Below are 25,050 nucleotides of genomic sequence, written 5' to 3' on the forward strand. Positions count from 1 at the left end.
GAATAAAAGTGAAAAACAACAAAAAACAAAAACCCCAGCATTTCAGTTACAGCTTTGATCTGGAAGTGAAAGCCATGAAATTATTTGCTAGCCATTTAGACCTCTGTATAGGGTCCTGTTTTCTGTTGTTTTTGTCAGTGAGTCAACAAGTATTAATTAATTTGCGCCAGGCCCTGTGCTAAGCATTGAGAATACAAAGAAGGGGGAGGGAGGAAGACCCTGCCCTCAAAAAGTTCACATTTTAGTGGGAAAGACAACATGCCAAAAAGACTTCTTTCTCCCTCCCCCCCCTTCCCCTCCCCCGCTCTCTTTCTCTCTTCCCCTCCCCTTCCCTCCTTCCCTCCCTTTCTCTGGCTCTCTCTGTCTCTGTCTCTCTCTGTCTCCCTCTCTCATCTCTCTCTCTGTCTCTGTCTCTGTCTCTGTCTCTCTCTGTGTCTCTCTCTCCCCCATACATATATATGTATATACATGTATACATATATACATATACGTATACATATATGTATACATATATGTGTGTATGTGTGTATATACATATACATACACATACACACACATATATGTATATATGAAGTGGGCCTTGAGCTGAATCTTGCAGGAAGAGGCAGAGATGAGGAGAGAGAGCATTGCAAGCATGGCAGATGTTTGTGCCCCAAACCTGGCCAAGCTGATCTGTGGAACTTTGCCAGTTTGAGGCAACAACCCCTTTCTTATCTTCCTGGCTACCATTTAAGAGCCCTCACCAAAGCAGTCTTTCTCTGCCTTTCAGACTGGCCATACGGAAGCATTAGTGGGCAGCCAGGTGGCACAATGGATAGAATGATAGATCTTATGTCAGGAAGACCTGCATTCAAATCCAGCCTCAAATACTCACTAGCAGTGTGACCCTGGGCAAGTCACTTAAGTGCTGTCTGCCTCGGTTTCCTCATTTGTAAAATGGGGATAATAATAGCACCTTCCTTCCAGGATTGTTGTAAGGGTAAAATGAAGTCATTTTGCAAAGCATTTTGCAAACCTCAAAGCATTATATAAAAGCTAGCTATTTTTGTTATCATTAGTGACAAGAATGAAAAAGAATCTTCACATTGGCTGAGAATCCATCCTGGCTTCTGCTTGGTTGCTGAGTGGTAATTACTTAGAAGAAGTGTTACTTTTAAACTATACATCTATGATCACAGGATCATTGATTTAATGGTGGAAGGATCCTTAGAGGCCACTGAATCCAACTCCTTCATTTTAAAGATGAGGTTGAGCAAGGTTAAGAGACATGCCTAGGGTCGCACAGCTAGGAAATGTCTAAGGAGAGACTTGAACCTACAGCTTCTTGACTTCTAGTGCCCTCTTCACACTATGCAGCAAAACCTCTCTCTCTCTCTCATTTACAGAGCATGAAAATGAAGCTTAAAAAGGTGGGATGACCTGTGCAGAGTCACATGTGTAGTAAGCAAAAGGATCTAGATTTGAACTCAGTTTCACTTCTCCAAATACCATGTTTTCTTTTCCTTCTAGCAAATCTAGAAAGAGCCCCTATTGCCATTTTGCATGGCATTAATATAAGTGTGCATGAGAAGAGAACACATCACCTACAAAGTGCAAATAGTAACTTCTACTACCCTGAAAATATGAAATGGGGAGGATATGGTATATGCCTTACCTACTAATCTTCCTTCCTTCCCTCACCTAAGAAAGGAAAACTAGAGTATGAGAGACAGAAAATGCCAAACGAGTTACTCAGAATTTAAAATTTGCTGGTATACTAAGGGGATGGGGTGAGTAGGCTCAGTTTTGTTCTTCCTTGCCTTCTCTTAAAGAAACGTATCTTCCCCAGGGTACCTCTATCAACTTGGTCGTGTTGTCTTATTTGAGAATCTCTGAGGTTGCATTGAGAAAGATCCAATTACCAAAATAACCAATGTTCAAAGTTCAAATGCTTCCTCCCTTTGTCAATCACATTCCACATATTGAATCATATTTCATTTAGCAGTATCAGTTAGGGGAGAAGATAATGGATGTTCTCATCACAGCAAACACAACTTGGTGGGAGACAAGACAGCAGCACTGTTTATATTCTATAGCAAGAGATGCTTCCTTCCCAGTGGGACTTCAAAAAGAAGCATTAAATTCATCTTGGATCTACGACAGCTTACAGAATGGCCTAATTATGGGAGCATACAAAAATAACCAGTAATGAATCTTGATCTGTCTTTCAGGTTTCTTCCTAGAAATCAAATTGACTTTGTTCCAGACAAGACCTTTTCCTCATTAAAAAATTTAGGCGAATTGTAAGTAGTAGTAACTACTAAGAAAATATTAAAACTTATAAACCTATAAAAATAAATTGTATGTACTATATGTAGGAATTCGGAAATAACTGATAGGGCTGCTGACATATTGTACTCATTGCCTTTCCCCTGGTAATGATCACAGTTCCATGGATCATTGGATATTCAAAATCAGAGTCATAACTAGGTTGGGACTTACAGGCTGTTGCCCCAGAATGGAAATTTTTAGAAGGCACCAACTGCACCATCCTGGGATACACTTCATCCCCTGCCTCTTTTACCCACATTGGTCTCCATACCATCCTCCTCCTTCAGCAGCTTAGAAACCTTATCGTGTACCAGGGCACACTAAATACCCCTGATAGAGACGCTCCAGATGATAGCACTCATTTCTGCTTCACCCTCAACAATCACTGCCACTGAATTCAGGTACAGAAATTTCTAGTTCTTGCTCTGTTAGAAATATTCCAGTCTAATGTCATATAGGCATTCAATATCTGCCATGAAAAATAAATATAGGCTTGGGTCTCTTATGTTTATATGTGGCTAGGTGGCACAGTAGATAGGGTGCTGGGCCAGAAGTCAGGAAGACTCATCTTTATGAGTTCAAATCTGGCCTTAGACACTTAGAAACTGTTTGACCCCGAGCAAGTCATTTAACCCTGTTTGCCTCAGTTTCCTCATCTATAAAATGAGCTGGAGAAGGAAATAGCAAACCACTCCAGTATTTTTGCCAAGAAAACCCCAAAGGGGGTCACAAAGAGTCAGGCATAATTGAAAAATGACTGAACAGCATGTTTAGGACAGGTCTAAAAATCAGGTAGTTAGCTTAATTAGATAGATAATCTCTTCCATTTGGCTCTCATACTCTTTTATTGGGAGAGAGAGCTACTCACAAGAATATGTGTTTGGAATTGGAATTCAGAGTATATTTGCTGTAGAAAATCCTTTGAACCACCAAGTGCTGAGGAGCAGGTGAAGTTCCAGGGGTCAGCTCAACCAGGATGGGGGCACAAATGTCTACCATATTCACAATGCTCTCAATTTGTTTTTTGGTAAAGTATGAAGTGAGAAGTTGGGGGAAGGGGATGCTGTGAGAGGCTTGAAGAGAGACAAGAATATTTGTGTGGTGGGTGGGATTGTGAAATGACTAGCGAGGTATAAAAAGATCGCCTTGCTGCAATGAGAACCAAATTGAGTTCACGTACATATATTTGTAGTGGACACAATTAGGATGTTTTCACAATTTTTATTTCCTAGCTCCATTCAACAGTATATGAATATAAGTGAAGACAACAGATTGTAGGAGTCCATCAGTCAATAGTCAGCTGGCTGACCATTGACTAAGCAGCACATGAACAGAAATGAAAGCAGCACAAGATGTTAGTAACACGACGTTGTGGCTTGGCAAGGCATGATCAGTGGTGAGACAAGGGGACGAAGGATTGCAGTGTAAAGGACAGTGTACAGTTGGACTGATTGACTAATGAGTTAGGAAAGGAAAAAGGAGAATAGTAAAACCAGAGCAGAGGGAATGGCCTACAGAAAAACTAAGAGGCAGGGTTCAAGGCAAAGATTAAGAACAGGGTTAGGGGTCCCAAGGCATAGGAAAAAATAGAATGATAGAAGATTGTGATCAGATAAAAGAATTTCAGCATTAGTGAACAGGGAAATAAAACACTTGTGGATGATGGCAAGACCATCTGAATTGAGTAGATTAAAAACTTTGAAGTTAGGGTATGTATGTTGAAGTATTCTAGAATGAAGGAAGGGATTGAAGAAAAGAGACAGTCTTTGAGCCAGGCAGTGAATTTACTGTGGAAGGAAGAACAATGTCCTGGGGGGTCAGTAGATAGCAGATATCAAGATCTGGATTGGATGATAAATTTAAATAACATGAACCTTAAAGGAGGGCACATTGCACAGAGAGAACAAGTCTAGAAGGAGCCATGGGAAGCAAGGAATAGTCTATCTCCTCCACCACAACCAGTGAGTAGAGAGGTATGAGTGAAAGTGGGCAGCCAGCGGGCGCAGTGAATAGAGCATCAGGCCTGGAGTCAGGAAAACTGGGTTCTTCCTGGGTTCAAATCTGACCTCAGACATTCGCTAGCTGTGTGACCTTGGGCAAGTCACTTAACTTCTGTTTGCCTCAGTTTTCTCATCTGTAAAATGCACTGAAGAAAGAAATGGCAAACCACTCTAGTATCTTTGCCAAGAAAGCCCCAAATAAGGTCATGTGGAGTTGGATACCACTGAGAACAACAAAAACATGGGTGAAAGTGAATAAGATATTTCTAACAGAGCTGTAACTAGCAATTTCTCTGTTATGTGACCTTTGGAGATGAGGATACAGAACTTCCTCCTTTTCTATCCTAATTTCATTCCATACCCTCAAGCCCCCCTTCATGAAAACCAGAGAAGATTCTAATGGTTCATGTTCTGTGGGTTATTTTATCAGGACAAAAACCCCACAGATCAGCTACCCCCTAATTCTACTTGTAAACGGCAACCTCTTCAGAATGAAGGAGAAGAATGGCACTGCTTTTGAGGAGATAGGAGTTCTAGGCAGCGTGCATAAAGTCAACAAATATGTATGAAGTACTGAATATACGTAAAGTATTTCTCAAGCTGGGCATAAGAGGTTTGTCAATTTGGTTCCTTAAAGCCAAACACAGACCGGGCTGGGTAGGGTTAGTCAGGAGAGAGACTTCTTAAGAGCTAGTTAGAGCTGAATCCTGAAGGAAGCAATGAACACAATGTGCTGGAGAGGAACTATAGACTGGATTGATCGTATTTGAACCCATAAAGATCATGTCCTTCTGAGCAATTACCAAACAAAAAATGGCAAATGTCTGAGAGAGGGACGTCGTAACGATTAAAGAATTATATATTTAGTACTAGACAGATCCTCAAAGGCCATATAATCCAACCACTCATTTTTATTTTTTAATTTATTCTTCTGTTCATGTGTCTGTCCATATTATATTTTGTATATATTGTTTATTTAGGTTATGAACGTAATAAACACCAAATAAAACAGGCATTTCCTGGTGTATCTCATACATAGGATAGTGGAACAAAAGGACTGTACATGAAACTGCAGATCTTTGTTACGTGTTGTCTACTTTTCTTTTAAATAGGTTAAACACGTAACTTTCAAAGTTTCCTACTTGTTCTTCTGGCCTTCTATCCTTTTCTGATTTAAAAAAAATACCTCAATGACCCCTTTTTCTTCCTTTCTTTTTCTTTTCTTTTTTTCTACCTTATCTCTATCATGGGGAGGGTGATAAAAAAGGAAAAAGAAATCCCTCATAAAATCTCGAAAGTTAAGCAAAACAAATTTCTTCATTGGCTAGGCCCAAAAACATGATTTATTCCTCCTCTTGCGTTCATCACCTCTGTCAATAAGTGGGTAACCTGCTTTATCTTTGCTTCTCTAGAATCGTGGTTCAACTTCATCATTATAGAGATAAGGAAACTAGAGTCCAGGGAAATCAAAGTACTTACCTAAGGTTGCATAAGTGGGATCTCAGGTGTGATTTGAACCCAGGTCCTCTAACTCTGGAGGCTTTAATTTCATTAAACTAGCTGAGCTAGTTCAAAGGGGCATGTTGTGGAGTAATGAGTAAAATATCATTTCAGGTAAGATTCAGATTTTCTGTTATGTCAGTGGAACTATGATGCCAATACAGATAATGCCATATTTGTTCTATATCCATTTTAATGCATTGACATCTAATTGTCATGATTTCTCACTCTCTCTACTAGGGATCTGTCTAACAACATGATCATGGACTTACCCCACCATGTTTTTAAAGAACTGAAAGTTCTACAAAAACTGTAAGCAGCAACTTTTTTCCTTCAGAATCAGATTTAATGACCTCATGTTGAACTTTCTAAATAATAATGTACCTTCTTTTTCTCTTCCTGCTAAGGCTACACTGTTTTCTCTTTATTTTAGGAATCTGTCTTACAATCCACTTTCTTACCTTGATGAAGACCACTTTGAAAGTCTGAAATACCTTCAGTCTCTGTGAGTGAAATATTCTAATACATTCATCATGATTACTGAGGCTATGCTATTTTAGCTGGGAAAATATGCCTTTTGAATGGGTATTTCACATTTGTATAACTGTTAAGCCTCACATCGATCGACAAGCAATAATGAGCAGCATTATTATCATCTGGGATTTATTGACTGCCTAAAAACTATTTCTCACAACCTCTAAAAAGATTGTAGGAAGTCTTCCTAAATACCAAATTCAAGTACAAAACTTCATTGTGCAATTTCACAAAGTAAAATGAAACGTAATAATTTCAGAATAGAAATCTTACTAAAAATAAACTACCTCCTCCTTCCCACAACACATTGCAGAAGTGTTGAATATTCATCTTGCAGTGCATGCCTCATTTGTTTCAGTCAATAAGAGAAACAGAATGTTTATGTGTATGAAAATTAAGAAACTGCCATTTTCTAGCCTTCTAAAAGTTCAGTTGGAAAAGGTTTCAAATTATGCTAACAATCAATCAACATTCAAATTATACTGTCAATCAACATTTATTAAGTGCCTTCTATGTACCAGGCTTTGTCCTAAGTCCTGGAGATAGAAAAGGAGGCAAAAGACAATCCTGTGCTCAAGGGGTTTATAATAGAATGAGGACCTTACAACTCTTCTTTGCATCCTTTTATTTCCCCCTCTCTTTTCCCAGAACGGGTAAAATTTTCTTTCCATAAAGTAGGATCTATAGTATACTATCTAAGTTGGATGCATTTCTGCATCTATATTTTAAGATTACATCTTTCATTTCTCTACAATTCTTATTGACAGTCAGCATGGCATGATTGATAGAGAGCTGACTTTAGGGCCAGGAAGATCCGGGTTTAAGTCCTGCCTCTGAAACACGAAGGAATGAAAAAAGCGCATTATATGCCAAGCACTGCTACGAGGATACAATTAGGAAAATCAAGTTAATCTGTGTCCTCATGAAACTTACATTATAACAGGGGAAGACAACACTTATAAAAGAATGAGGATTGGGGGAGGGGATTTTCATCAGACAGGCAATGTGACCCTGGGCATGTCACTTAACTTCTACGTCCCTAGTCAATTCTCTATGACAATTTTTGTTGTTCTGTTGCATCTGACTCTTCTTGACCCCATGGACCATAGCACACCAGACCCTTCTATCCTCTGCTATCTCTTAAAGTCTGTCCAAATTCATGTTCTATAGTTCTTATTAAACAGAGCAGTTGACAATGTACTGCTAAATCTGTCAATGACCGCAGAGGAAGGACCAGCCTTTGGAAGGCTTCCTCAGAAATTAATGCTGGATCTGGGCCCAAGAATTCACAAGTCTCTGAACAGAACAAAAACCATGGGCTTAACGAAAGGCAACTTCTTCCTCTTCTCTCCGCAAGCCTCCTTCCCAGGAGTCCATTTATGTGTGCAGGACTGTTTGCTCATCAGTAGAAACCTAGTGGTTTCTTTGGGAGGGAAAAGGAAGTTGAATAGGACCCCATGCAGGCCTGGAAGTCAGAAGGATTGGGTCATTATTCAGTAACTGTAACCGAATAGCTCCCTTAGATGTCATTTCTGTCTTTAAAAGAGTCAAATTGATTGAACTACATCTTTCTAACTGGGCAAAAAGGCATCTTTACATGGGGTAAAGTATAGGTAAAGTGAGAATCAGGCTCTTTTATCTAAATCAAGTCCTAATTTTTTTTTAAAAAAAAAGAGGAAGTTTTCTGCCTTTTTTGATTGACAATTCTCCATCCATAACTGGAGAATGGCTTTAGGAATTTTCTACACCTATTATGCCATAGTCACTCTCTTTATACACATTTGGAGGGGGGGACCCCTTGCACAAATAAGTTTCATTAGAGATGACTGTGGAAGTTTGCAGAGGACAATTTTTACGGAGAAGAGGCATCCTAGATGAATTGTCTTTCTGGCACCTACACCCTAAACGCCCTGAACCTGATTATGTCAAGGGTTTCTTGGCATCTTGAGGAGACTTCAAGAGATCTCTGTAATCTTGAATTAGGGCTATTTCTAATAGCTTTGTTAGATTGTTGTTAATGTAGGACCCCAACACAAAAAGAGACTGGAAAGTTGGACTTCACCCATCTTACTGCCTTCACTTCAGTAATATTCCGCTGGGGGAGAAGTAACAAGTCCTGGTTATCTCAGAACCCTCTGCATTGAACCCCGCCCAACAAATTACATGGTCAATGGTGCAGAGAAGTTGTCAAAACTTTTTAATTCAATAAGTATTTGTTAAGTGCCTATTATATGTCAGGCATTGTGATGGGCACCGAAGAGAAAAAAGTAGAACGTAAAATGGTCCTTGCCCTAAAGAAGATTATATTCTACTAATTGTAAATAAAAGAAATGGAAAAAATAGGTTTTAAAAAGAAGCTATCAAAAGAAGTATATAAAAATGCTGCCACATCATTTTGCTTTTAAGTGACCAGGCCACAGATTCCACAGGAGCAGAACTGGACAGTCTTACAACAGCTACAAATATAAGTTTTATAAATATATAAACATGTACAGAAACATAAAGATCTTGTGTATGCATATATATGTACATAATATTCATCTGTACATATATTTGTGAATATATACATATATACACAAACATGAATTTAGGTGGTTTCTTTACATTAAAATATTAACTCTGTAATTTTGAAATGTTTCATTCCATAGGCCATAAAATTTGTGACCATCAAAAACAAGAACAAAAATTAGAAATCACTTCAAACTCAAATTCTAATTTATCAGCTATTAAATATGTTAACCATGTTTTTCAGGGACCTGGAAAAGATAGAGATTCCAAATATAAACACAAGAATGTTTCAACACATGAGGAACCTTTCTCACATGTATGTACGTATGTATTGTGTATGTGTACATATGAAAGGTAGGTGGAGATTTGGTAGAAATGTTTTAAAATGTTCACATGAGCTATGTCTCCTATTTATAATTGCATTGTGTTTCTATGCAAGAAAAATATTTTTTCATTAAGAGCTTTTTAATTTTATAATATTTGGACCCTGTTCAAATAGAGCTCAATTTTACCATGAGCCAACAGCAATGAAACTTGTTTGGATACAAGATGTTCATCCATCTGAGGTCCATTAAGTATGGGGGGGCATCGAAGTGCCACACATTACATGAGGTGAGGTCACAGGCTAAACACTGCTCAGGTGAACTAGAAAAATTAAGTCCCCTCACATGGATGAGCAATTGACTGCTCTCACTAGGAGCTCTAAGGAAAAAAAGATGTTATACGAATTCCATGTGTTGATACTGCTAGTGACATAGAAAATTCACCATTACGATAGTTTGGAACAAATTAAGTTCTTTGTGTGAACTCGTATCAGTAAGGCAATAATAACAATGTAGATGATAATTGTCAGTTTGCCTGTGTAGTTCAGTATCACAAAGTATACGAGACTCTCCACATAGAAGATAAAAGAAGTAAACCATTGATTCAGACACCAGGGAACCATATCCCACAAGCCATTTATCCAGTCAGTCTACTTCATCATAACAGCAAGGAACCCAAAACATTCAACACACAATATAACAACCTGGAGCCTCGCCATCCCAAAACCTCGCTGACCCCCTGCTGGGGTCTTCCCCAAAACAAACTAACAGTACAGCTAAGTCAGCCTGTTCAGTTCTAACAATCACGAGGGCAGCCATTAGCAGCCATTAGTAGCCATAACATCGTTCTCTCTCTCTCTCTCTCTCTCTCTCTCTCTCTCTCTCCATTTACTGTGACATAACATCCTTTTCCTGTCAGGAAGCTCCTACCACATATGTCTTAGGCTTCCTGTGACATAAGCAGGTCACATGGCCTATTTATGAGTGGGAAAAATCTTCAAATCCAAATTGCTACTACAGAACTATACTATGCAAATGGCATCAAAGCCACTTAACACAATCAGCTCTCATTAGCAAGGTACTATACATGTTCATCATTTCAAAAATTCTGCAGTATCTATATAAAAATGGGAGGAAATAAATGTAACATCAAAATTTACCGGATGGGAGCTGGTTCGGTGCTGGGCCCTCGGAGGCACAGAGGGAGAGAGCTATCTCTGCTGCAGCGGTAAAATAAATCAACATGGCAGATGTGGACACCAGTGCCACTCGTCTGAAGCTGGAGCTGAGGACGTCTCCCTTTTCAGCGTGACAGACATGTTTCTCTTTTCACTTATTGTGGGCCTCCTGACCTACTGGTTCTTCTTCAGAAAGAAAAAGGAAGAGATCCCAGAGTTCACCAAAATTCAGGCTCCGGAACACTCTCCTGTCAAAGAGAGCAGCTTTGTGGAGAAGATGAAGAAGACGGGCAGGAACATCGTTGTGTTTTATGGCTCCCAGACGGGCACTGCTGAAGAATTTGCTAACTGCCTCGCCAAAGATGCTCACTGCTATGGAATGCGGGGCATGGCCGCTGACCCCGAAGAGTATGATTTGGCGGATTTGAGCAGCCTTCCGGAAATAGATAATGCCCTGGCAGTGTTCTGCATGGCCACCTATGGGGAGGGGGACCCCACAGACAATGCCCAGGACTTCTATGACTGGCTACAAGAGACAGATGTTGATCTCTCCGGTGTCAAATTTGCGGTGTTTGCTCTAGGGAACAAGACCTACGAACACTTCAATGCGATGGGGAAATACGTGGACAGCCGGCTGGAGCAGCTGGGTGCTCAGCGGATATTTGAAGTGGGGTTAGGGGATGATGATGGGAACCTGGAGGAAGATTTTATCACCTGGAGAGAGCAGTTCTGGCCAGCTGTTTGTGAACATTTTGGAGTCGAAGCTACTGGTGAGGAGTGCAGTATTCGCCAGTATGAGCTAGTGGTGCACACGGACGAGAACATGAACAAAGTGTACACTGGGGAAATGGGCCGGCTGAAGAGCCACGAGAACCAGAAACCGCCTTTTGATGCCAAGAATCCATTCCTGGCTACCGTGACCACGAATCGGAAGTTGAACCAGGGAGGGGAGCGCCACCTCATGCACCTGGAGTTAGACATCTCAAACTCCAAAATCAGGTACGAGTCTGGGGACCATGTTGCTGTGTACCCAGCCAATGATGCTTCACTTGTTAATCAGCTTGGAGAGATCCTGGGTGCCGACCTGGATGTGGTCATGTCTCTGAACAACCTGGATGAGGAGTCCAACAAGAAGCACCCATTCCCCTGCCCCACCACTTACGGCACAGCACTCACCTACCACCTGGACATCACCAATCCCCCCCGGACCAACGTTCTCTACGAGCTGGCGCAGTACGCGGGGGAGCCAGCCGAACAGGAGCAGCTCCGCAAGATGGCGTCCTCGTCGGGCGAGGGCAAGGAGCTGTACCTGAGCTGGGTGGTGGAAGCCAGGAGGAACATCCTGGCCATCCTTCAGGACTCCCCCTCACTGCGGCCCCCCATCGACCACCTGTGTGAGCTGCTGCCCCGCCTGCAGGCCCGCTACTACTCCATCGCCTCCTCCTCCAAGGTTCACCCCAACTCCGTTCACATCTGTGCTGTGGTTGTGGAGTACGAGACCAAGTCTGGCCGGATCAATAAGGGTGTGGCCACTAACTGGCTCAAGGCCAAGGAGCCTGCCGTGGAGAATGGGCACAAGGCCACAGTGCCCATGTTTGTGCGAAAGTCACAGTTCCGCCTGCCCTTCAAGCCCACCACGCCTGTCATCATGATTGGGCCGGGCACCGGCATCGCCCCCTTTGTAGGCTTCATCCAAGAGCGGGCTTGGCTGAAAGAACAGGGTAAGGAAGTCGGCGAGACCGTTCTGTACTACGGCTGCCGGCGTTCGGATGAGGATTACTTGTACCGGGAAGAGCTAGCCCAGTTCCAGAAGGATGGCGTCCTCTCCCAGCTTAACGTGGCCTTCTCCCGGGAGCAGGACCACAAGGTTTACGTGCAGCACCTAATGAAACAGAACAAGGAGTATCTTTGGCGACTGATCCAGGAGGGCAACGCGCATGTCTGTGTGTGCAGGGATGCCCGGAACATGGCTCGTGACGTACAGAATGTGTTCTGCGAGATCGTGTCCGAGTTCGGGGGCATGAACCAGTCACAGGCTGTGGACTTCATCAAGAAACTTATGGCTAAGGGGCGCTATTCTCTGGATGTCTGGAGCTAGGATCCGCCCGCCCCTCGCTGGGGACTGAGAAGGGCCGCGGGCCGGAGGAGGCCTAGGGACTGCTCCCAGCCCCCCACCCCGCCCACCCCCTCCCACCCCCTCCCACCCCAGCCCACCACTAGACCTGTTGTACCGAGTAATCAGTCCTTTTCTTATTGCCTTCTCACTCTTACTAGGTTGTTTCCACTTGGCCTGACCATGGGGGAGGGGGAGAGTGAAGGGCCAATTTTTTGTGGTAAGCCTGACCAGGAAGGCCTAGGGGACCACTGGAGCACAGCCCACTGGCTGTCAAGTCCTAGCTAACGGTCACTGTTTAGTATGCCCCAGAGTGGGCATGGGGGGCAACATGGCTGCTTCTGCGCTCTTGGGGATGTGGTGGAGGGGTGGGGATCAGAGCAAAGCCTGCCTCCTGCCCCAGGCCGTGGCCCTCTACCTCAACTCCTAAGTACCACTGGGATTTAGAGTAGGGAGCCCAGTTTCCCTTCCTTTTGGAAGAGGAGGGAAGGGATTAGGCTGATCCCTACCCCAGTGACTGGAGTCTAGGATGCCTCTGGCCAGTGCTCTCCCTCTCCCAAAGTGCCCACCTCCTTCCCTCTTTGTGTGGGTTGAGAATCCAGAGGCCTTTGGCCTATTTCCCAAGGCCTTGAAAGACCAAGGCTTGTCAATGGGGAGGTGTAGGAGGGGAGAGGGGTGGGGGCAGCCTCAGCCTCAGGGCCTGTGCCCGATGCAGGCAATCCTAGTGCCTCAATGGCTCCCAGGCCCTCCTTCCTTTCCCGACTTTCCTTCCTGTTGGCCCTGGCCTCATTTGAGAACCAGGCTTTGGAAAGAGAACTCTGGGTGTGTACCACAGAATGTCCAATGAGTGTAAATAATTTTGAGATCTCCTTGACCCTTGGAATAAAATTGTTTTTTTCTGTATCTGTCCTTGAAGTAGCTTTTACTTGTGTGAACAGCTTTGGCACTGAGCTGTGGAACCTCGTGCAGCCCAGCTGTTCCTTGTGGTGTGAATAGGGTTTATGAGAGGGCTTTGTTAGTGATGTTCCTCCTCTAAAATATTAAATGTGAAAACTGAATCAAAAAAAAAATTTACCGGATGAACAAGATGGAAAACGTTTGGTTTATGGTCATATGGGATCAGAAATTTAGAGCCAGAAGGACTTATAGACCAGCTAGATTAACCTCCTCGTTTTACAGATGAAGAACAGAAGCACAGAAAGGTTATAACTTGCCAAAGGTCATATAGGTAGGAAGCAGCAGATTAGGGATTTAAACCCTAGTCCTCTGACAAAAAGTCCAATACACTTTCCATCGCACCACACTGCTTCTTAAGAGATCTACTCAACCCTCTCAAGTCCAAGAGCAATAGGACCTATGATCAAGAAGGCTTGGGTTCCAGTCTTGACACTTACTGGCTGTTGATTCTGGACCGGCCAGATCAATTTCTCTACCTCTAAAATGGTGATAATCGAATCTGTAATATCCGCCTCATGGTTTGCAACAGGTATCAAAGATAATTCTTTTTACCATTTAACAGATGAGCAAACTGGCTTGCCCATAGTGATGCAGCTAGAGATGCTGAGACTGAAAGGAGTAAACAAATGTAAACTGCTTTGCAGACTTTAAAGCCGTAGTGTCGTTTCCTAACAATTACGTTACTTTATGACTTCAAGTTTGGTTCCTCTTGCTAAAGCTTCGTCAGGTGAATACTATTGCAGGCAGAATGTGGTATCTTCTCAGAACTGCAAACTTCTTGGAATTCGATGACATTGCTACTTTAAACACTGACCCGAGTCTTGTCGATAACAGCATAACAATTAGCAGTTTATTTATTGACCTTTTCTGTGTTCCAGTTGCTGAAGTGCTCAGTTCCTTGCACGGAATCTGCTGTAACACCTCCACAGTCCATTTCCCCCCTAACTGTTTCCATCTACAAATGTCAGCAAAATCACACTGGTGAGGGAAATTAACTGAAGAAAAGCCATCTGGCAGGATCTATTCGATTCAATTTAACTCATCATGCATTAGCCAGTATTAAAGGCCTACTATGTGTCAGCTGACTATGAAGGACACACAAAAAAAAGTCCCTGCCCTCAAAGGACTTACGTTTTACTGGATGGTATTAATATGCAGGGATTATGAAAGAACCAAGAGGAAAGATTTTGTGTTTGGCAGAGGTTACGAGGGAGAGGAAGGAAACCAAGCAGATATAAAAGTTCCTTAAGCTAGATATACTGTTTAAGGAGATCAGATTGTAAAATCCCTGAGATAAGGGTCTGTACATACCATCCCTAGCATTCTAACATAGAGCTCCGCACACCATGTGCCCTTGTTAATCATTGCTCCCCAACTGCCTGATATGGGCAGCACTTTTTAAAGCTGAGTCGGCAGATGAAGAAAGATGGAAGAAGGTTGCCAGGAAATGATGAAGTCAGGATAGGGGCTGAATGAAAATAGGATGATATATAAGAAAATTCAACACATGAGTTTGGGGGCATGGGTATGAGCCAAACGTACTCCATCCTCCAACCCTGCCGCAGCTTCTACCTAGAAAACACATAGATATAACAACCCAAAAGAAACCTTTCTCTCTCCCCTCCCCCCAACTTATTTAAATCTTTTGAGGCCCTGAACCAAAATCAATATTTAAGATGGCCATTTCTCCTCAGCCCCAGATTTTTCCTATTCTCAGAGGCCTTTCCACCCTATCAGTATCAAGGAAAAAAGGCAGCATCTTTAAAGTGAGTGCATTGATGATATTAAACTAAATGTAAGATATATAACTAAATGCAAATGCCTAACTCGTAATGATGGGCTCTTTACAAAGGAGCTATCTCTCTTTGTGCTTCTCAAATCCCCAAATATTGGTTGGGGATCAGCTTCATAATGAGAATCTACTCTCCTTATGTGACAGAATAAGGCAGTATGGATAAGCAAATTAGAATCTCTCAGCCTCCGAATCCTCACTCCACCAAAGGCACTTTGGAAAGGTCTATTAGCTTCTATGTATGTCAGTCTGTTCTTCAATAATATGGGAACATTGCTTAGAACTACAGGGTGGAGGTAACTAAGTAGCTTTGTTGTAAAGTACAAGTATTAGATGAATACGTTAATAAATCAAGAATTTGGTGTGGGGCTTCCTTCTACCAAGGCAGATCCCAGTCAGGCCTATCACTTAGTGTCCAAGTCTTAAGCAGTTGTGTGAGGTTCAGAGAAGATATGACTTGCTCATGGTCACATAGCTGGTGAATGTCAGAGACACAGATGGGAAAAAGGTCTTCTTTACTCTAATTCCTGCACTCTATGCACTACATGAGGCTGTTATATGAATATTATATACTGAATTTAAGATGTTGAGGTAAATAGAGTGCAAGACTTGGAGTCAGGAAGATCTGCATTCAAATCCTGCCTCGAACAGTTATTAACTGTGTCATCCTGGCCAATTTACTTAATCTCTGAGCCTCGGTTTCCTCACCTGTAAAATGGAGGGGGCTGAATTACACAGCCTCTAAGGTCCTTTCCATCTCTAAATCTATGATCTCATGATGAAAAGAAATCTGATATAGAAGCTGGATCAGTCTGAGAGTTAGGAAAATCTAGATTCAAGGGCTACCTCTTATACCAGTGACCACAGACATGCCTCACTTAATCTCTCCTTGACCCAAGCAAGTCTAAGTCTATGAGTTGCAGGTAAACTGGCAATCTCCATCAATGAAGAATTTCCAGAGTTCCAGGGAACTCTTCACAGGTCTAGCCCCCTCAAGAAAAAAGTCCATTGATACCACATATCAAGCAGGCAGATTACAGCTTTAATCTATACTAACAGCTACTGTGGGTTTTTTTCTTTTGATTTCAGTTATTTCAAAAATTTTCGGTATTGCTCCTATGCTCCCCGCGTGAGAACATGTGTACCTTTGACTGATGGCATTTCTTCATTTGAGGACCTCTTGGCTAACAACATCTTGAGGATATTTGTCTGGGTTATAGCTTTCATTACCTGCTTCGGGAATCTATTTGTCATTGGCATGAGGTCCTTCATCAGAGCTGAAAATAAGACCCATGCTATGTCCATCAAAATTTTGTGCTGTAAGTGGGGTTTTGGTTTGATTAGACTCAAACTCTAGCTCTCTGGGGACTGTACTCAAGATGCCTGGAAATCCACAACAAATGGAATTTGTGCATAAATTACAAATCTCATGGATTGGATCACCATATCAATGCCATGCTTCATAGCTATTGGAACATCTCCTGTGCTTTCAGTGATCCAATGGTTCCTACCAGCATGAAATGGAGTCAGATAGAAAAAAAATTAGTCATATGAGAGATTGTGGGAGGATATTGTATAGTAGGATATTATAATAATAATAATACTTAACATTTATGTCAAACTTTCAGGTTTACAAAGTGCTTTACATATAGCATTCATTTGATCCTCCCAATAACCCTGTGAGGTGGGTGCTATTGTTGTCCCCAATTTATAGATGAAGAAAACTGATTCTAGAAGAGGTCAAGTCATCGAAGTCATCGAAGATCACACAGCTAGTTAAGTAACTGAGGCAGGATTTAAGTTCTGGTCTCCTTCCACTGTGCCACATCCCCCTATATAAAACAGTGTTTTAATCAGACCCTCATTTACAGCAATAGTTCCTATTCTTATGCTCTTAGACTGTCTTTGGACAGCAGTCATACAGTCATACACAACGCCCACAATGCTGTCAAAACCCAAACCAGATTAAGATGTAATTGGGAAATATTTAACAAAATAAATTAAAATATAATAATACATGGATAATATGACACAATAAATGCTTGTTCCTTTCCCTTTCCTATCAAATGTCAGGAGTGGGATTTGGCCCAATATAGTACTATTTCTGAAAATATGAATGGAAATCGTACAGATATAAAATCTGCTAGACAAATACTAAAGAAAATAGTCATGCATTTCAGGGGATTTGTGGGAATGAGCAAGGTACAGTAGAAAGAATGATAGTTTTGGAGTCATAGGTCCTTGGATCAAATCCTGACTCTGCCACTTAACTCCCTGCATGACCTTGGACATTTCACCTTGAGAGGACTTACTTTCCTTTCTTATAAAAGGAGGGAATTGGACCAGATAGGGTGTGAGGGCCCTTCCAGCTCTAGAGCATGTTCTTATGATCTCATCAGTGCAGCTACTCCCTCTAGTGATGCCAGATCACAAACCTTCCAAGCCTGCCTATCAGATCCTTCTCTTGTTCATATACTCCAAAAGTTTACTGCTGGGGTTCCACTGTACCAATGTTCTGAGAGTTTTCCTGGAGTTCTGAGGACATCCTGAGGATACCAGTGAATCATGCAGGCTGTCTGTCCATTACCCTTTCTCCATGTGACAATCTATCTTTTTTGTTCAGTCACATACATCTCTGACAACACCCTTTTGGGTCACATCTCTGCTATAATTTGACATTTGTAATATGTCACAGCCAATTAAAACATACCATATGCCTCTCCATTGTTTTTTTTTCATTTTTATATCCATTTTAAGCAGTTATAGCTTGTGATAAGATTTTCATAGCAAGCCCAATAAGATACAGTAGGAAAAATACCAGCCTTGAAGCCAGGAAGACCTGGGCCCTGCCTGTGTGACCCTAGGCAAGTCACAAAATCTCAGTGCCATGGGCAAATTTCTCCAAATTATACATCAGATCTATAATATTAGAGGACGTTTTCTCATAGAGACTTCACTATGCCAATAAAATCATAGATTTAATCTAAATTTTTAAAAGAATTTATGGGATTAAAAAAAAGAAATCTAGAAAGGGATTTCTCTCTGAAATTCATTCAAATGTTTGATAATATTTCCTCATGTCTAGCCAAAATTGTACAACTCAGAAAACAGACCTAGATAGATGGTTATGAGGAAATGGATTCTTACTACTTTTTAATTTAATTTAGTTTTGTGTCATTGCTTTTTTTAAGCCTGGGTCACCCCATCTCACTCAGGCTAGAAGTTCAGGGGCTGCTCACTGGTCAGTCCTACTACTGATTGGCCCAGGAACCCTATTTCTGACCTGGGCTGGTTCATCCCTCCTTAAGCAACCCAATGACCTCCCTGCTCCCGGGGGCTCACCATAATAATTCCAAGTTTAGTGCAGATGCCTAATTAACCTAGCGCACTGCACCTCAGAACTCCTGAGCCCAAGAGATCCATTAGCCTCAGTCTCCCCAGTAGCTGAGATTACAGGCTAGGAAATTACTACTAATATATGACTCTTTTGCAATCCTTCAACAGGTGCTGACTGTCTAATGGGAGTTTACTTGTTTTTCATTGGATTCTTTGACATAAAATATAGAGGACAATACCAGAAGTATGCTTTGTTGTGGATGGAAAGTGTACAATGCCGCCTCATGGGGTTTCTAGCCATGTTATCCACAGAAGTCTCCGTCTTGCTGCTGACATACTTGACTTTAGAGAAGTACGTAGTCATCGTCTTTCCCTTCAGTAATATTCGTCCAGGAAAACGCCAGACGATGATCATCCTTGTATGCATCTGGATTGCTGGGTTCTTAATAGCTATTATTCCATTTTGGAGCGAGGAGTTTTTTGGAAACTTCTATGGAAAAAATGGAGTATGTTTTCCACTCTATGACCAAACAGAAGATTTTAGAAGCAAAGGGTATTCTCTTGGCATTTTCCTAGGTAAATTATGGTTTAATTTTTCCATTTGACTTTAATTTTTCTACAAATGTTATAAATTTCTGGCAAGGTTCATTTATGCACATTACTAAGTAAAATTATATTGCCATGTACTCTGTTTTTAATAAAAATGCTTGATACATGCTGATGAAATATTTTATTAAGTGTTTTATTGTAGAAATTTAGTGCTGAAAATAGCTGAAGGCATACTAAAAAGCTCTCACATTAAATACAGGAGCTCTAGGTGATCTTTCTCTGATCCGCAGCATCCTTTGCTTTCATGTTTATCAACAATGACTGTGGGCTAAAGCAATTCCCCTGGGAACTCTGCCAACTTATGTGAGCCCCGTGTTCCTCAGACAACCTAGATGAGGGTTAGTTAGAATGCAATTTCCCAAACGCTGGAGTACTGGGCACTTTCAAGGACAAGGAAAGGAAGGGTTGTTGTTTACTCTTTATAAAACAAACCTCTAAAGTCAGCCACTTCATGGTTCTTAATAAGGTACTTGCTCCCTAGAAAGTCACTTACATTTTGGGGGGAAACATTTCCAAAACTTGGTACGTCTCCATTTTCACTTTAGTAACGCAGTCTGAATTTTACAGCGTCATAGTGGGAAAAGTCTGGAACTTCAGAGACCTTAAAAGTCTTTCTCTTCTAATTATGATAAAGCAGATCCTGCCTCATGAAGCCCCTAGATTTAAATTGTAGCATCTTGGAATACCCCCATGGAAGGTCATTTTATCTGAAAATATTTTTTCCCCTCTCGTTTGACAATCTCCTATCTGTGGAGAGACGATCCAGGAAATATTCTCTTAACTCTAGATTTTCTCCGCATGACACTGTGGTTTTTTAAGGAGGACGTACTTCTCTGCACTTCCTGCTTAGCAGATCCATTTAACAGCACCTCTAAAAACACCCCACTGTTTGCACTGTTGTCTGATAACAGCAAAGTGTTCAGATCTGTGTTTTTTCCCCACCAGGTGTGAACTTGCTGGCTTTCCTCCTCATAGTATTTTCCTACATCAGCATGTTCTGTTCCATTCAAAAAACAGCCCTGCAGACATCCAATGTGAGGACCCACATTGGAAGAGATGTAGCTCTGGCCAATCGTTTTTTCTTTATCGTGTTCTCTGATGCCATCTGCTGGATTCCTGTGTTTGTAATAAAAATTCTTTCCCTCTTCCCAGTGGAAATACCAGGTGAGTCCTCCTTCCTATTCTGGGAGAGAGAGGGAAACAAAACTTCATCTATGTCCTCTTTTGTATATTGTGAGTGGGAGGGAGGAAAGGAAGGTTACAGAAAGAGGATAAATCAATATCACACGAACTGATGTCTTTCCCTCCCATTTAAAAACCAGGAAGTCATTCAAAGACTCTGTGTGTCTGATAGCAGCTGGGGTAATCAGAAGACAGAAGGGGTTGGGCCCCTGAGAAGGTGAAGGAGAAGCACCTGTGGGTTTTCAATAGGTCTTCTGCTCCACTGGCCAATTTACGGGGACTTACATAGCATTTAAAAATATCCAATTATGTCTATGACTGTGTTCTTTACTGCAGAGGCATCCCACAATGGAACTGGAAAATATTTAACATAAATAATTCTAATGTATGGTTTTGTAAGACAAGATGATGCTAGCAGGGATCTTTTTTACGTACAGCTTAGTGACCTCCATCTCTATTTGAGCTGGATGCCACAGTGTTACTGGTTCCAGTCCACAGTAAACACTCTGCACTTTGTGTTGTGTCTATACTGTATGACTGGGAAAAAATCCGTTGCTGACATCTTCAGATATCTGTGCATGATGTCATACTAAATTCTGTACCTTCGAGTTAAACAGATCCAGTCCCTGCCTTCAAAAAGTCCCCATGATACTATTAAGTCAGGATATCTTATCACTCTTACCCAGACCCTGCCCAGAAGCCAAACCAGGTTTTGGCACTTTCCACCCCAAGCAGCCATTTGACTAAATGAGACTTCACACAAGTCTTGGGAATCTTAATTATCGATGCAAAGTCCTATGCAGATACAGCTCGGCAGGATTATAGAAACTTCATTCTGACAAGGATCACTGGTCACAGAAACATAATTGAAGGACACATACAAAACAATTTAAATTTAATTGTTTTTCCCCCCAGAGTAAAAAATAGTGCAGTTCTGCCGCTTTTAAAATTAAGAACTGGAAACATAATGCTTTATTTTATGAGGAAAAACAAATACTGACAATATATTTTGGATCCATGTTATTTCCATATTAAGGAAGTTGAAGAAAAGGAAAAGATGATAGGGAAGACAAAGGGAGGAATAAGAACGATGTAAGAGTGAGAGGTGAACCAAAGAGAAGGAAGGCGCAGAAAATGGTGGGGGTGGGGGTGGGGGTGGGGAGACTAGAAAAAACAAGAAAACCTGCTAAGGGGTAGGGAAAGCGCTATTAGCAAGTATTTATTAACCACCTACTAAGTGCTGGGCAATGTGCTATAAACACAAAAGGATCTAGCTACTGTGTATCTGTGTGTGTGTGTGTGTGTGTGTGTGTGTGTGTGTGTAGAGATACACATGTACATCTATGTGTGTATATACATAAAATGGAAAGGGGAAAGGTACTAAGAGGTGGAGAGATAAGGAAAACCTTCTTGTAGAAGGTGATGCTTGAGCTGCGCCTTGAAGAAAACAGAACTGAAGAAGTCGAGGTGAGGAAGAAATGCATTCCATGCCTGTGCAAGGCAATAAGAAGGGAGGTTGGGTGCTATGAGTGAAGAAAGGCAGGAAGGCCAGTTTGGTTAGGTCGTCATGTGTGTGAAGGGGAATTAACAATATATAATAAGGCTGGAAAGGGAGGTAGGAGCCAGACTGCGAAGGCCTTTAAATGCCAGAGGAATGGATGTTTGATCTAAGAGAACAAAAGGAGTTTATTGGAGTGGAATGACATGGGAATAAGTTGTGCCCAGAGGAAACACGGAGCTGTGGGAAGAACTGGGAAATTTGGATTTGAATTGTAGGCATGTATGACCCTTGGGTAAATCAGCTTCAGTTTCCTCATCTGTAAGATAAGGTTAATAACATTCCTAATACACAAAGGGTTGTTGTAAGAAGAGTATTTTGTGAATCTTAAAAGACGTCAGAAATCTGCAGTTTCCTCTTTGTTTTCACTTCGCTGAGTGGTACAGTAGATAGTGTCCGGCCTGGAGTCAGGAAGATTTATCATCAAATCGGCCTCAGACACTTACTAGCTGTGTGACCCTGGGCAAGTCACTTAACCCTGTCTGCCTCAGTTTTCTCATGTGTAAGATGAACTGGAAAAGGAAATGGCAAACCACTCCAGCGTCTTTGCCAAGAAAATCTCAAATGGAGTCATGTAGAGTTGGAAAAAGCTGAACACATTCACACTTTACTGCCCCATACCAAAACTCTTTCATGCCCCAGTGGAAAGTCGTTGAGAGTTTTTGTGACTAGAAAATTCCTCATCCTGTGACCAGTCTGGCAATGAACCTCTCCATTACAACTAGGTCAGGTCCTCAGACAAGAGGCATCTGGCACTGGTCTGTGCTTGAGGCTTATCTGCCTTAAAAAGTAAGCACGTGTACTCCACTTCCATAGCATTCAGAGCCCTAGTTCGCCTCCAATCCGTAATGAAACCAGAGCAGGACTTTAATGGAGGTAAACCTTCAAGGGCTCTAGAAACGTGAGCTATTATATAAGAAGAGAAGGGGAGAGAGTGAGAGGAGAGGCAATGTGATAAAGGAATAAGGTGGGGAGGAGGTGGAGGAGGACATAGGACAAATGTTTAAGATAAATATAACATTATAAATATAAATAAATATAAATATGTATAAATATAAGCTAAATAGAAGATAAACACCATTTGAGAAAGACAGAGATAGAAATAAAAGTTGGGGAAGGGGATAAGGTAGAAGAGAGAAGAGCAAAAGATATCATGGTACTATAGAAAGAAAGCTAGATCTGGAATTGGAAAACCTGAATTCAAATCCTGACTATTACATGTTGCCTGATACACCTCAGTTAAATCACTTTAGCTGTCTTGGACTTAGTTTCCCCATCTGAACATCTGGTCCTTTCCAATTCCTGGGAACTTACCTGAAAGAGACAGAGAGACAGAGAGAGAGAGAGAGACAGACAGACAGACAGATAGACAGATGGGAGACAGACAGAGACAGAGAGAATGATTCTGATAAACAAGACAGAGAGAAAGGAGAGTCAGAGACAGAAGGAGAAAGAAACAGACAATGACTGAGAAAAAATGGAAGATACAAAATAAAAGGGAGGGAAAGACAGAAGATGAAGGAGAGGAGTGAGGCTTAATAGGTTTGGGTATGCAGTAATATCTAAGTGATGGAGTGTAAGGAATTGAGTAAGGGATTGAACTCATACTCTGCAATTCCCTTGATAGGTGCATTTCAGAGTGCTGTAACAAGTTAATTGCCCTTTGAAACAGTGAGTCACTTTTTAACCATTGTTCACAGTTTCTTCCACTGTTCTTAATCCTTGAAAGATTCCCTTTGAATAATATTATACTTCAAGTTGAAAATTATTCCCTGAAGTGACAACCAGTGACCAGAAAAATATTATCTTAAAGACAGATAAAATCAAGATGAATGCAAGAGCTCCCCATCCTTGCTGCTCTGTGATTAGGTAACCAAGATTTCAATACACCTGTGATCTCATCAAGGTAGATATCCATCCCCTCCATTGATACAGATCACAACACATCTACACATTCTCATCTAGCAGGATTCCTGCTGATGTTTCTCGATAGAAATGCCACAGAGGCTCTACCCAATAGGGCAGAGGTCTTCCTGGAGGTCTTTTCACATTTGATGGAACTCAGTACAGCTTTCAAGCTCTTCATCCTTCAGTCTCACAACATAATTAGTTCCTATTTTTTTGTGAATGCCTATTTCCTGAATGAGATTTTCCCCGCATTTTTTATGCACAGAGTATCACTGGAAATAAACTACATCCTACTCATACCCACCATGCAGTTCCCTAGGTGACCTTTGGGTAACCTACAACTTTGATCCTTTGGAGATTATGCTGTTCCAAAATTCACAATCATCTTACACCAGAAGATCATAGGTTTAGAACCAGAATGGTATTTGGAGTCCTCAAGTCTAACCCCCTCATTTGACATATTAGGAAACTGAGGTCCAGAAAGGTTAAGTAGTTTGCCCGAAGTCTCACTGATGGTAACAGAGCTGAGATTTTAATGCAGATCCTCAGGTTCCAAGTCCTGTGTTCCTTTTGCTAAGTCATACTGCTAGAGGAAAATTCCATAATGTTCACACTTTTCTGTAAGAAAAGCAACATAAATGGGAAAACACAGTAGTGTACTTGTACCTAATAAGAGAAGGAGACGGTAGCACCCAGATTCCTTTGATAAATTTCAGGCACCTGAACCATATGAACTACCTCCCAGGACGCTGAAAGTACTAGTAGATTTGATTGCTGAGTCAGTGTTACTGATCTTTGAAAAATCGTGGAGAATATAAAAATAGCCCCAAGACCTGAGAAGGGCAAGGGCTGTCACCTTTTTAATAAAAGGAGGAAAAAAACATCTGCAAACTCTGGGTCAATAAGCTTAACTTTGATTCCTGGCAAAATCATAGAGTGTATCATTAAATGGATAGTTAATGAGTATCTTGAAAAGGAAATGATGATCACAAAGAGGCAGCTTGATTTCATCAAGAAAATGTCAGGCCTAACTAATCTCATTTCCTTTTGTTATACTAGTAGATAGAAGAAAGCCGTAAATGCCTAGATTTTAACAGAGATAATAATAATAATACAACATATTTAGTACCTATTATACACCAGGAACTGTGCTAAATGCTTCACAAGTATTATCTCATTGGATTCTCACGATGACCCTAGGAAGTGGGTGTTACTGTTCTTCCCACTTTACAGAGAGGTTAA

At 41.4% G+C, this 25,050-nt stretch overlaps 2 protein-coding genes across 2 annotated transcripts in view; both read left to right on the forward strand.

Annotated features, from left to right (window-relative positions):
• The window catches only part of RXFP2 (relaxin family peptide receptor 2), an 86,347-nt gene that overhangs the window by 59,393 nt on the left and 1,904 nt on the right, over positions 1–25,050 (forward strand). Inside the window, exons 11-17 of the mRNA XM_036744005.1 lie at positions 2,211–2,282; positions 6,051–6,122; positions 6,244–6,315; positions 9,097–9,168; positions 16,305–16,534; positions 18,720–19,127; positions 20,106–20,324. Coding sequence (XP_036599900.1) covers positions 2,211–2,282; positions 6,051–6,122; positions 6,244–6,315; positions 9,097–9,168; positions 16,305–16,534; positions 18,720–19,127; positions 20,106–20,324 — 1,145 coding nt within the window. The remainder of the gene's footprint in view (positions 1–2,210; positions 2,283–6,050; positions 6,123–6,243; positions 6,316–9,096; positions 9,169–16,304; positions 16,535–18,719; positions 19,128–20,105; positions 20,325–25,050) is intronic.
• LOC118839331 (NADPH--cytochrome P450 reductase-like) lies at positions 10,395–12,466 on the forward strand. The gene is given in 2 exon segments (XM_036746792.1): positions 10,395–10,443; positions 10,446–12,466. Coding segments are annotated over 2 exon segments (2,031 nt in total). The 5' UTR covers positions 10,395–10,418; the 3' UTR covers positions 12,452–12,466.

The sequence above is a fragment of the Trichosurus vulpecula genome, chromosome 2 (assembly GCF_011100635.1).
Source record: "Trichosurus vulpecula isolate mTriVul1 chromosome 2, mTriVul1.pri, whole genome shotgun sequence".
NCBI classification, from domain to species: Eukaryota; Metazoa; Chordata; class Mammalia; order Diprotodontia; family Phalangeridae; genus Trichosurus; species Trichosurus vulpecula.